Below are 13,826 nucleotides of genomic sequence, written 5' to 3'. Positions count from 1 at the left end.
GATTTCTGTAACAATGCCTGACTCGGTACTCCAACTACTTTGGAGTCCAAGTTTGATTCATGTTGAAAGTTTTATTTATTCAAGTAATTGATTAATCTGTCTTTCATAATTGAATCAATAATTTTTGGCAATGATGACTAGTGAAATGGTGCTATAGTTTTGTATGCCTTCTGCATTACCTTTCTAGCAGCAATACACTCATGGCTGTTTTAAAAATCTAGATAGTTCCCTGCTATGATGACTAATTATGATTGTTAAAGGTGCTCTGCTAGGCCAGAGGTAGCAGTCAAGTGTTAAAAAGGTGTGCTTGCTTGTGTGAATGCATCCATATTTTTCTATTCTGGTGAAGGCTTTGGCTGAAAGTTTAATGCCTAACAATCTTTTCATTGTACCTGTCTGCAGCATTATGAGCAGGCTACAAAGCTTCACACATTTTTGCAACAAGTGGCAGACCATTCTCAATGGGACCCGTATCCAGATTATGTTTGTTGACCAATATAGAGTATTTAATGCCAGAAGAGGTAAAAAAAAAAAAAAAATGAGTGAGTTTGAACTCACCAAGCAAACAGTTTCTCATTAGACCCAAAATATGGGGTATAGACCTGGAAAACCAGCTGTAGAGGAAAGGCCAGACTTTTGTTCCTTATTCACTACTACTTGATGACAGCACAGATGTAGCAGACCATGCACAACAAGCAAGGTTTGTGCAGGGTGCTGACTTGCAACTACGAGTTTTCGACTAGCTATTACATGTAACAACTATGGATTATACAACCAGAGGTAGCAGTATATTTGACGCACTGCATAAATCCACTGAAAACATCTGTTTGCCATGAGACAGACTGTTCTGTGGCTACAGATGGTGCACCATAGGTGGTTGGAAGTCTGCAAGGCTTTGTGTCTCATATAAGGAAAACATGTTGACCACATTTGGAATCATAAAGTGTGCAATATGGCATAGTGAAGGTTATGGTACAATTTATGGATTTTGTAATGTGTCTCAGTGTCAGTCACCACCAGTCCAAGGGATTTTTGCAGGGTTTGGAAGCTGTGTATGCTGACATGCCTAATCATAACACTCTATAATGGCTTACTATAGTCAGAGTTCTCAACATATTTTTTGCAGTTTGAAAGGAAGTTACTATATTTCTGGAAATGAAAGGGGAGATGCAACCAGCACTTGGTGATGACAAATAGGTTTTGGCTTGGCCTATCTCACTGATATGAGACAGTTAAATAACTTCAATATGTCTGTTGAAGGAAAGAATTTATTTATTACCAACATGTACAATAAAACAAATGCACACACAGACAAACTCCATCTATCAGAAAGTAGCTTGTTGCAGGCAACCTAATGGTTTTAAAATGTCTTTTGTAGGTGCACTCATGTGCACAGTCATGTTTCGTGGCTTATTGACAAAACATTATTAAATTTAATCAGTCTTTTGAGCCAAGATTGCAAGACCTCTGTAGTCTACAAAATGGTTTCAAATTATTTAGTATTCCATTTTTGGTTGTGCCAGATATTGTGCCTTTTGAAATGCAATTAGAACTAACTGATTTCCAGAACTGTACTTTGCTTTATGACAGATATTATGATGTAACAAATTTATTATTATGGCATTTTGGTGTTTATGCGTGTTTCCAAAGCTACACAGGAATATTTTTGACATTAAATCTAATGTGGGTCAACATATTGTTGTGAAGAGCTGCTTTTGTGTGGTTCTAGGCACTGCAGTCTGGAACCGCGAGACCGCTATGGTCGCAGGTTCGAATCCTGCGTCGGGCATGGATGTGTGTGATGTCCTTAGGTTAGTTAGGTTTAACTAGTTCTAAGTTCTAGGGGGCTAATGACCTCAGAAGTTGAGTCCCATAGTGCTCAGAGCCATTTGAACCATTTGAACAGCTGCTTTTCATAATGAAGAGGATAAAAACTGTGGAAAGGTCCCAGTTTAATGATCGATCACAGAAGAGCATTCTGTGTCTTATGGCAGTAAGGGGTCACCACCAAATATTTTGTCACTTGTAAAACAAAATCTAAGTCTTGTTTCAAAAATATTTCTATTTTTCACTTGGATTGAATACTTCTGTTAATCATATCCTGTTGCAATGTATTTGCTAGATCAAGGTTTCCCCAGTATCTGATAGCGTTATATGCACAGTATTGAGTATGCACATGCAACCTGTTTGTCCACCCCTGCTTGCATACAATTGGCTTCATTAAAGAACACTCATAAGCATTTTGCCCAACCTTGCTCAATTGTAAAGTGCTAGACTACAAACCCAAAGCTCTTAGATTTGATTCCTATCAATCCTAGGATCTTTATCTGTAACATAATACTTCTGTCACCTGTGGCAATGTTTTTTGATGTGGAAAATGCCAAATTACACCATGGTTTGCAATCCATGTTAAACTGTATCCCCCAAAAACTGGCTACGTGAGACAATTCATAGGTCAGAGGAGGGCAGTGGCATATCAACTCCAACAGGATCATATCCACTAAAGCCCTGCAGTATTCAAAAACATCATCAGATTGATGACAGCTTTACTTTACTTTGGCTGCCCTTGCCCACAGGTGCCCACTTTCCTTCAGGCAGGTGCTCAGGTTGGAACAGCCTGAAATGAAGGATCTTTCCATATATTTAAGTGTTTTAAAGTACAACACATTCTTTCACCACATGAAGGTTTTCAAAACTTTAGCATATATTTTCCAGGTTTAGCAACTTCTGAAATAGTTGTTTCATTCTACTACTGTATCAATGCCGAAATAAGAACATAAGTGTGGATCAACTGCATGGTAGTATAATACAATGTTTGAACTTGGTCATCTGTCTTTATGTATGCACTTTCATTTTTGATTTGATAAAAGTACTGCCAAAAATTTATTTTTGTCTGCTTTTATAAAGGAATATCTGATTGTAAATATAGTTATGTATTAGTGAATGTCAAATGTGGTGCATCATATGTGATTATGTTTACAGTTCCTGCCTTAATCATGTGCCAGTATATGTTTTTGCAACAGCTCCATGTGGTCCTCCACTTCTGAATGTTGGAAATACACCACAAGAATTGAAATCTCCTGGGTACCCAGGAAACTATCCAGCAGACATTCGTTGCCGATGGCTGTTAAGTGACCCTCATTATTTATCTATCGATATTCACATAGCAGATCTCCAGATCAGTGGTGGTGGGCAGAACTGTGAAAAAGCAAGACTTAGTGTGAATGATAGACGGGTATGTATGTTGATTTGGTATCTACACATCAAATAATTATTAATGGGGCTAAGCTAATTTATGTTCATTAAGATTCAATGCCTTTAATATTCATTGAGTTATTACCTTTAATCCTAAATTATTTATAACATTGTTGCTGATGAGCCATAAAATCCTATTGTCACTTTTTCCTACCAACTGGAATTATCAATCTCAATGTATATTCTCACTACTTGCTCCCTTTTTCACCAACTACCTTCGTTAACTATTGCTTGATAACTTCCCATACCTTTTGGTTGATATCTTCCATCTGTCTGTCTTGTTACATCTGTATTCTTTCTCAAATTTATTTGCTGCTTTCCTTCACATAGTGGCTTTTTATTGTACAAAAATTGGATTGCCCATGTATAAAAACACTAACATTTAACATATTTTAGTTATATATGGTAATTATAAGTGGTTTTCACTAATAGATTGATTTGATTATGGGTACTTCAATTATGCCTCATTTCTTGAAACATTAGTGATCACAGTCTGTAATACAATTCATCCAGTTGTATGTGAGATCTAGAAACAAATGTTATCATACTCCTCCTAGGTGTTCTTCTCTTTATGTACCTGCCTGTGTTAGCACTCCTATAAAAAACAGTCGATACAGTGTCAATGGAAATTACTGGTATAGTGCATTTTATTGATGACTGTTGTTTGCATTAGGTCTCATATAACATCGCTGCCTTAATTTTGAAGGGTGGCCTATGTACAGTATGCTATACAAATATTGGTGAAAGACTTTTATCATCCTACAGTGGAAGATCCAGTTGCTTTTATTATCCTGTGGTTTAGGTAGGCCTGTTCTCTCTTCCCATAAGCATTGAAGAAGTTCTAAATCTTTGCAACTATAAATGTGGAATGTTGTAACTTGCAAACAACACATACATTTTGCAACAATGAGGCACACTCACTATGAGGTAAGGTGGTTTATGAGATGGTTCAAAAGCTTTATCGGCAGTTAGTCTGGTTCCTGAGAAATACCTCTCCATAGTTCTTCAAACATCTATAGTGGCCACTATTGGACTGCACTTCATCTTCACATTGTGCCTCACATTAGTTTTATAGATTTCTGATCCAGATATCTCATTGGCCAATAAATGTATTGGATACATGTACTGAAACGGCAGTCAAAAATCATGTAGTTGATCATTTTCATTCATGAAGAGGTATAGCGTAGTGCCTTGAGAATTTTTATGCAATGTCTAGAGACCCTCGGCTTTCCACCGTCTCGAACACCCAATATTTTACACACGAGCATGAGAAATGGGAGAGTGTCTAACTCATGCCAGTTTTCTGTGTGTGCAGGGTGGATGTGCGTCAAAAGAATACAGGAATAGTGACGGTCGATTGGCATGGGCAAGTGATTGCCTTGCGCATCACAGAAGCTACATGACCAGCACGAGGAGCAAGCGCACCTTACTCCATGACGGTGCTATGCCAGCCATTATTGCGAACAGTTGAATTGTGTAAAAGAAAAGAAAAGACATTTTTTACTTACTTACTGACTCTCTAGAGTTGTGGAAGGTGGACTTGAGAGGACCTTGAGATATTTTTGGAACTGTATTTATTGTGAAAGTACATAATACACTCCTGGAAATGGAAAAAAGAACACATTGACACTGGTGTGTCAGACCCACCATACTTGCTCCGGACACTGCGAGAGGGCTGTACAAGTAATGATCACACGCACGGCACAGCGGACACACCAGGACCCGCGGTGTTGGCCGTCGAATGGCGCTAGCTGCGCAGCATTTGTGCACCGCCGCCGTCAGTGTCAGCCAGTTTGCCGTGGCATACGGAGCTCCATCGCAGTCTTTAACACTGGTAGCATGCCGCGACAGCGTGGACGTGAACCGTATGTGCAGTTGACGGACTTTGAGCGAGGGCATATAGTGGGCATGCGGCAGGCCGGGTGGACGTACCGCCGAATTGCTCAACACGTGGGGCGTGAGGTCTCCACAGTACATCGATGTTGTCGCCAGTGGTCGGCGGAAGGTGCACGTGCCCGTCGACCTGGGACCGGACCGCAGCGACGCACGGATGCACGCCAAGACCGTAGGATCCTACGCAGTGCCGTAGGGGACCGCACCGCCACTCCCCAGCAAATTAGGGACACTGTTGCTCCTGGGGTATCGGCGAGGACCATTCGCAACCGTCTCCATGATGCTGGGCTACGGTCCCGCACACCGTTAGGCCGTCTTCCGCTCACGCCCCAACATCGTGCAGCCCGCCTCCAGTGGTGTCGCGACAGGCGTGAATGGAGGGACGAATGGAGACGTGTCGTCTTCAGCGATGAGAGTCGCTTCTGCCTTGGTGCCAATGATGGTCGTATGCGTGTTTGGCGCCGTGCAGGTGAGCGCCACAATCAGGACTGCATACGACCGAGGCACACAGGGCCAACACCCGGCATCATGGTGTGGGGAGCGATCTCCTACACTGGCCGTACACCACTGGTGATCAAGGGGACACTGAATAGTGCACGGTACATCCAAACCGTCATCGAACCCATCGTTCTACCATTCCTAGACCGGCAAGGGAACTTGCTGTTCCAACAGGACAATGCACGTCCACATGTATCCCGTGCCACCCAACGTGCTCTAGAAGGTGTAAGTCAACTACCCTGGCCAGCAAGATCTCCGGATCTGTCCCCCATTGAGCATGTTTGGGACTGGATGAAGCGTCGTCTCACGCGGTCTGCACGTCCAGCACGAACGCTGGTCCAACTGAGGCGCCAGGTGGAAATGGCATGGCAAGCCGTTCCACAGGACTACATCCAGCATCTCTACGATCGTCTCCATGGGAGAATAGCAGCCTGCATTGCTGCGAAAGGTGGGTATACACTGTACTAGTGCCGACATTGTGCATGCTCTGTTGCCTGTGTCTATGTGCCTGTGGTTCTATCAGTGTGATCATGTGATGTATCTGACCCCAGGAATGTGTCAATAAAGTTTCCCCTTCCTGGGACAATGAATTCACGGTGTTCTTATTTCAATTTCCAGGAGTGTAGTTTCTGGTGGACCACTAGTCATTGGGCTTACAAAGTATGATTTATTTATGTGAAAAGTGTTATGTGGTGCTCTGCTTGTGGAAGTGAAATATAGTAGGATTGATTTAAAAGTATATAGAGTGTGCGCAATCATTTTAAGAGTAGAGAAAATTCCTCCAAACAGCGTCATATCTTCGGAGAAGTTGGGCAGATCATCGCAGCCGACTATCCTGAAAAGATGATCGGTAAAGCACCTCTAAGTAGGGGATATGTGATTCTTGCACACCAGCACCACATTGCTTCCTGTAGTTGCCAAAAACCGCCGGAATAGACCACTTGAATCTCTGAAAACTCACACTTGCTGTACCTTGTACCTGTATTTTTGGGAATTAACTTTATGTAGTGAACAAGAAAGATGTGGAACTGCATGTTCTCCTCTTATGAAATGCCTCCCAAAACCAGAGCCTCCACCAAGCTGATCTCTCTCTGTCACAGTAATGTGATTGTGCTGACCATCACTTTCCATAAGAATCATCTTTCAGACTAATGCCAGACTCACCTGTAGATACATTCATCTTTCGTTCACTTTCAGGTGTAGCTGAATGCACAATAAATATGCATGTCTGCAGTACTGTGCATAGAACATAAAGTGATTGGTGTCTTGAATACCTGCCTCAAGGCATCCAAGTATTCTACTCTACCAAGCAGGGTCTCAGTGGTCTCTCTGTTGCATTACTTCATGAACATTGCCAAGAGACTATACCCTGATGGCAATTAAATTATAAATGTCACTGAAGCTTATGATGTCAATGTAAAGCATTTTTTCTGTGTTTGAAGTGTGGAGTATTCATTTCCCAGACAGATAGCACAATTCTACAATTTGTGGTACATCGTCATTGGTATACATAGTGATGTCTCATATTTTCTCATGATTATATTTCACTGTTTGATAATAAAGTAGCCAACATTTTACTTACAACAATAATTTCTTACTTTGGTTATCATCTTTACATTACTGTAAAGAAGTACAGGTAAGTGTGACTGATAAACAAAGACTATCAGCTGCAATTGTCATTTGGAGTCAGATCATTCCATCAGCGATGTAACATCAGTGACTTGTAGTTGTACTTAGTTACTTTTCACTAGATCAGATTCACAGTAAATATTATAGTGAGAATTATGTGAACAGAAAAAACATAGAACACCCATATAAAGGTAAATAAAAATTTACATGGCTGCACGACACTCATGTACAGGTTTTTTAAGGAACTAAGTATCTGTATTCAAGAATACCTCTATGCTATGGAAGGAGTTGTTAAGGATAAGCCTCTTCAATATTCATTTGAAAAGTCTTCTGCCATTTGCTAGATATTTTATTTCCATGGACAGATTGTGAAAGAGTATTGTAGCAGTGTGTTTCACCCCTTTCTAGATTGATTAAAGGGTAATGAATATTGTTTTTCCTTCTAGTGCTGTACTTGTGAATACCTCTGTTACTCTCAAATTTAGATTCATTGTAGATCTCCAGTTTCATAAGTGAATAATAGTACTGTGATGCTATGGTTCATATCCCCAGCTGCTTAACAAGATACCAGCATGAGGTATGTGTGTGAACTCCACATATAATTCTAATACTTTTCTTTTGTCCAATGAACACTTTTTTCCTAAGCAAGAAGTTATCCTAGAATATTATTCCATAAGATTCTAGTGAATGAAACACATAAATTTACTGGCTTCAATACCTCAAAGTTGGAAATTATTCTTATGGAAATAATAGCTGAATCTAAATATTTTAGCAGGTATGCTATATGTTTCCTTCCAGTTTATGTGTTCACCAATATGCACACCTAAGAACTTACAATTTTCTACCCTGTTTACAATTTCTTGTTTGTATATCAGGTTAACAGGAGGGGAACACCACAACACAAATTTTAAAACTAGCTCATTTGTGTAAAACCATTCAGTAACTTTACAGAAACATAATTTACTATTTTATCTGTTGATGCTTCTTTGCTCAGCTACACAACAATGCTTGTATCATCTGCAAACAGGACTAATCCTGTTTCCTGATTCAAATAAAATGACAAATTATTAACATAAAGCAAGAACAATAGTGGGCCAATTATCAAACCCTTAGGGACTCCTTTCATAATTTCTCCTCATAAAGATGTGTGGCAGCCCTCTTTGTATTACTCAAAACAGCCTAGGGTAACTTTCTGCGTTTTTTCTAAATGAGAACTATACCAGATATTTACTGCAGTATATATTCCATGAGACCTTAACATCTCTAATAGAATATTATGGCTGACACAGTGAGATGCCTTCAATAAGCCACAGAAGATTCTAATTGGTGACATTTTATCATTTATAGTTTTTATTGTGTGTTTAGTCAATGTATAAGTAGTAGAAGGGCCCATTTGAAATCCAAACTATGATTGGCTTAGTATCCCATTATTCATAATGTGTAGGCTTTCATGGCCGATATCTTCATTACGTAAAACTTCTGGGCTGAGAGGCCATGGTCATCTGTAAAACTTCTTCGCCAACTGTGGGTAATCATGAAATAAAATTTAGTGAGACGAGCATGGTGCCCAGGACATCACATTATTATGCACTTATGTATAAGGAAGCTATAGAGATTCGGAAACACCACAATAATTTTAATAGAAGACAGGACCAGAGTTAAACAAGATATGGTGGTCAACTTTGCACCAACAATGTGACAATTGAGTACCTTTAATAGAGAATAATAATGTTTCTAAAAACACAGATGATGTGACTTACCGAACGAAAGTGCTGGCAGGTCGATAGACACACAAACAAACACAAACATACACACAAAATTCAAGCTTTCGCAACAAACTGTTGCCTCATCAGGAAAGAGGGAAGGAGAGGGAAATACGAAAGGATGTGGGTTTTAAGGGAGAGGGTAAGGAGTCATTCCAATCCCAGGAGCGGAAAGACTTACCTTAGAGGGAAAAAAGGAAAAAAGGACAGGTATACACTCGCACACACACACATATCCATCCGCACATACACAGACACAAGCAGACATTTTTAAATCCCCTAAGGTAAGTCTTTCCGCTCCTGGCATTGGAATGACTCCTTACCCTCTCCCTTAAAACCCACATCCTTTCGTCTTTCCTTCTCCTTCCCTCTTTCCTGATGAGGCAACAGTTTGTTGCGAAAGCTTGAATTTTGTGTGTATGTTTGTGTTTGTTTGTGTGTCTATCGACCTGCCAGCACTTTTGTTCGGTAAGTCACATCATCTGTGTTTTTAGATATATTTCTCCCACGTGGAATGTTTCCCTCTATTATATTCAATGAATAATAATGTTTGTCAGAGATAGACTTACAGTCGGCCCCATGTGACATATAGTGGTTCCCTCTATGTGCTCTATATAAATGGGACCTCCATAGTCTGGCAGCCAGTCGTTGACTCGCCTCAGAAGATGTTGTGTGCAGTTGGCAATGAAACGTCAGGAAGAAGATGTTTTTATCCTATTATTATTTTGGTGAGTGACAACTCTGATGTACATTCTCTTGCCCTTAAAAGATTTTAGAAAATGATGTAAGGAATAATAGTAGGCAATAGTTATGACATCTGTGAAATCACTTTTTTTATTTACAGAGAGGCCCAACAGTGGTGTATTTCAGTCTTTCTAGGAAGTCACTCAGTTAATGATGTATTACATAATTGACTGAGAAAAGTACTTATTATAGAGCCACATATTTTAGAAGAGGATGTGAATTAATTTTTAATTTGCTAAATGCCATCTGTACTGCTTTTTCAGTGTACTGTTTTGCTTTTTCTTCTAAACTATTTGCACATAGTTACTCACCTATTTTTAAAAGGTAATTACTAAAAAATTCTTCTCAGATGAACTTTAATCACAATGCTCATTCTCTTTAACAGAAATAATGTCATCATCTATTGCTTCTTTCTATGTCTCACTTTTAATAATAATCCTTACTGATTTTGCTGTATTATCTAACTTGCCAGTTTCAGACAAGATGTGCACAACTCATAGATCTGTTTTTCGTAATGTATTACAGTGCCCATTACTGTTTATAATGAGAAAGTATTTCTGGATTATTACTTGTTCTACTTATTTGGACAAGTCTTTTTTTCACTGTGAAGAGACTTCGATATCTTTAGTGGTCTGAGGTTTCTTTAATGACATGTCTTTTGTACATGTATTTATACTTTTTGCAAAACAATTTTAGCTCACAAAGGAACATGTTGAATTTAAAGTTAGCATTAGGCTTGTTGTAGACTTCACCTAAATCATATGTCTTAAGCTGCCTTTAAAATCTTTAGTAGTTTTGTCATTAACCAGGTTACTGTTTTCTTAGAGTACCTCCAAACTGTTGAAGGAGTTATGTTACATAAAATGACTAACAGTGCATTGGGATCTGATAATCCATTTACCACCAGATAGGTATGTGTCTCTTTAACATCTGTTTATTCAGTGAATTTACTATCTATTTAGTTACTACTGTCTAGATCAAAGTGGGTAGGGAAATTTCTGACCAACATCAAATTATAAGTGGCTAAAAGCATATCTAGACCAATTTACTCTCAGATTCCTTCACAAAATTTACAATAAAATCATCACAAATTAATAATCCCTTCCTTTTGTCTGACAGAGAGCACAATAGTTCAGCAAAATTTTTCATAAAAATTTCCCAATTACTCACTGGAGACCTGTATTCTGTAAAAATCACAATAGTAACTTGCACTTGGGTCTGTATCCTAATCTATACAGAATTTACTTCCCCCCTGCGGGTTCGGGGGTAAGAATAGGCCCGCGGTATTCCTGCCTGTCGTAAGAGGCGACTAAAATGAGTCTCAACCGTTTCGGCCTTCTGTGATGGTCCCCTCTTGGGTTTGACCTCCTTTTTTTTTTTCCAAATTTCTGTTGTTAGTGCGTGCCATTTGGGGAAGGACACCTTATGTGGTGTTTTTCTATTGGTCCCTCATGCACCACCATCTTGCATATTACCTATTGTCGTGGCGGGGGGGATTACACCCAACATCTTCTGGGTTGTCTCCTTCTCGTCTTGCGTGCAATCCTCTTCTTAGCGCCCACGACAACTGTGGACCCTTTCAACACCTAAAATCCAGCACGGTAGCCAGTCCGTTGTGGTGGGGTCGTCATGTACCCTCTTGGTGGTAACCCCCTGACCACGCAGGGATCGCACTACAGATGCCAGAGCTGTTTCCTCCCCATCCATGCCAAGGAGTATGTGCCCATCTTGTCTGGGGCACGGGGACTCTGGGCAACGGGATATCGGCCAGGTACCCGTTGCTTTGGCTGGGTGGCGCCCTTGGGGAGAGCCCTCGTTCAGAGTAGGTGGCATCTGGGCGGATGTGGCGCAATGAAGCGCAATAAATCACACCAAGCTGGTGGTCGCACGGCCACCAGCGTCTCTAAGCGAGGCAGAGTAGACTTTGATGCTGCGCAATATGACCCTCAGTCGTTCCCCTCGTTGGCTGCGCCTTGGGAGGGACGTAGATCTAGTGCCAAGCGGGAGCCTTACGTACCGCAATACCTTGTCTGCAGCAGGACTGATGGTGACTCCTTTCTTATGACGAAGCCTCTGTTTTTTGTGGAACACCTGGAGGATAAGTTTGGGGAAGTGGCGGGGTTGTCTAAAATGAGGAATGGGTCCATCCTCCTCAAGACGTCCTCCCCAGCCCAGTCACGAGCGTTGCTCTTGTGTGATAAGCTGGGTGACATCCCTGTAACCGTCACTCCCCACAGTAGCTTAAATATGGTCCAGGGGATTATTTACCATCGTGACCTTTTGTTACAATCCGATGACGAGCTGAGAGCCGACTTAGAATGACGTGGAGTGCATTTTGTCCGTCGTGTCCATCGAGGACCCAAGACTAACAGGGTGGCCACCGGTGCCTTTATCTTGGCCTTCGAGGGTGATGTCTTGCCCGAGAAGGTCAAGGTGATGGTTTACCGTTGCGACGTCAAGCCATACGTCCCTCCCCCGATGCGTTGCTTCCAGTGCTGGAAGTTTGGCCATATGTCCTCCCGTTGCCCATCCAGCGCTACATGTCGAGATTGCGGACGCCCCTCTCATCCCGATTCTCCATGTGTGCCTCCACCTGCATGTGTCAACTGTGGGGAGCACCACTCTCCATGCTCGCCGGATTGCCCCGTTCTTCATAAGGAGTGGAAGATTATGGAATTTAAGACCCTGGACCGGCTTACTTATCGAGAGGCTAAACTGCAATATGAAAGGTTGTATCCTGCTTCCATTCGAACATCTTATGCTGCAGCCACGTTATCGTCGCCCACGCAAGCGATGGTTGTCGCCTCCTCTGTGCCGCCTTCAGTGGGCCCTCGGGGCCGTGCATCTCTGTCTGCCCCCCTCGTGTCTGGGGGCAAGCCTTCCTCTGTTGCCCCCTTAGCCGTTGGGGGTAAACCCTCTTCTGTCGCTCCCCCGCGCTTACTGCGGGAGTGACATCTCCTCCAAAACCGGGGGGCTCGATCCCTCCCCCTCCTCCTCCACCGGCGTTGCCTCTGCCGGTTCCTCTCTCACGGAAGGGGTCCCTCGGGGCTCTCCCTTCCTCCGTTTCTTCTCCTACCCAGCCGGATGTCAGCCAGTGGCTGAAGGTTCCGCCACCTGCTGGTCGTAGGGCTTCTGCGTCGTCGTCAGCCTCTGATGCTCCTTCAGAGACGCTCTCCCAGCCCTCTCACCCTAAGGGCCGACGTGAGAAGAAGGAACGGAATGTGTCCAAGAAGAAGGACGTTCCGGCGGTTTCAGTACTGCCTGCTGTACATAGTCCTGGCTCCGGGGATGAGGTGGAGATCCTCGCCTCTGCCGCGGATCTCGCCCTCACGGAACCCTTGGGGGCCTTTTCTATGGACACAGCTGCCTCTGCCCCGGTGGCGGCAGTTGACTCTGAGGCGCCGTCTGCCTCTTAGTCACATTCACGCCCTCCCAGTCCCTTCCTGCGTCCATTCTCCAGTGGAACTGCGGTGGTTATTTCCGCCACCTGCCTGAGCTCCGGATGCTTCTGAGTGATTCCCCTGTTCTCTGCATTGCTCTGCAGGAAACTTGGTTTCCTGCTATGCGGAACCCCGCCCTTCGCGGTTATCAGGGATACTATAAGAACCGTGTTGCCTGCCACCGAGCATCAGGTGGAGTTTGCCTCTTTGTTCACCACTCTGTCTGTAGCTCGCCAGTACCCCTTCAGACGCCTTTAGAGGCAGTCACTGCCAGGGTTGACCTCTCGCCGGCTATTACTGTTTGCTCTGTTTACATTCCTCCGGATGGGGCGCTCCCGCGCCATGTCTTGGCTGCGCTGCTGGCACAACTCCCGCCGCCATTGCTGCTTCTGGGCGATTTCAATGCCCACAACCCTCTGTGGGGTGGGACTGTCTCCGATGACCGCGGTCGGGCCGTGGAGCATTTGTTGGCTCAGCTCGACCTTAGCCTCTTGAATACCGGTGCTCCCACGCATTTCAGTGTGGCCCATGTCTCGTTCTCGGCCATCGATCTCTCTCTTTGCACCCCCGGACTTGTCCCATCCCTCCACTGGAGAGTGCATCC

At 42.8% G+C, this 13,826-nt stretch overlaps 1 protein-coding gene across 1 annotated transcript in view; it reads left to right on the top strand.

The window, feature by feature from the left end:
- Positions 1 to 13,826, top strand: part of LOC126204186 (cubilin-like) — a 1,516,445-nt gene that overhangs the window by 1,427,396 nt on the left and 75,223 nt on the right. The window contains exon 62 of the mRNA XM_049938590.1: positions 3,024 to 3,235. Within this exon, the coding sequence (XP_049794547.1) occupies positions 3,024 to 3,235 (212 nt within the window). The remainder of the gene's footprint in view (positions 1 to 3,023; positions 3,236 to 13,826) is intronic.

The sequence above is a fragment of the Schistocerca nitens genome, chromosome 9, assembly GCF_023898315.1.
Source record: "Schistocerca nitens isolate TAMUIC-IGC-003100 chromosome 9, iqSchNite1.1, whole genome shotgun sequence".
Lineage (NCBI taxonomy): Eukaryota > Metazoa > Arthropoda > Insecta > Orthoptera > Acrididae > Schistocerca > Schistocerca nitens.
The sequence above is the reverse complement of the archived record's forward strand: the minus strand, read 5'-3'. Positions and strand labels throughout refer to the sequence as shown.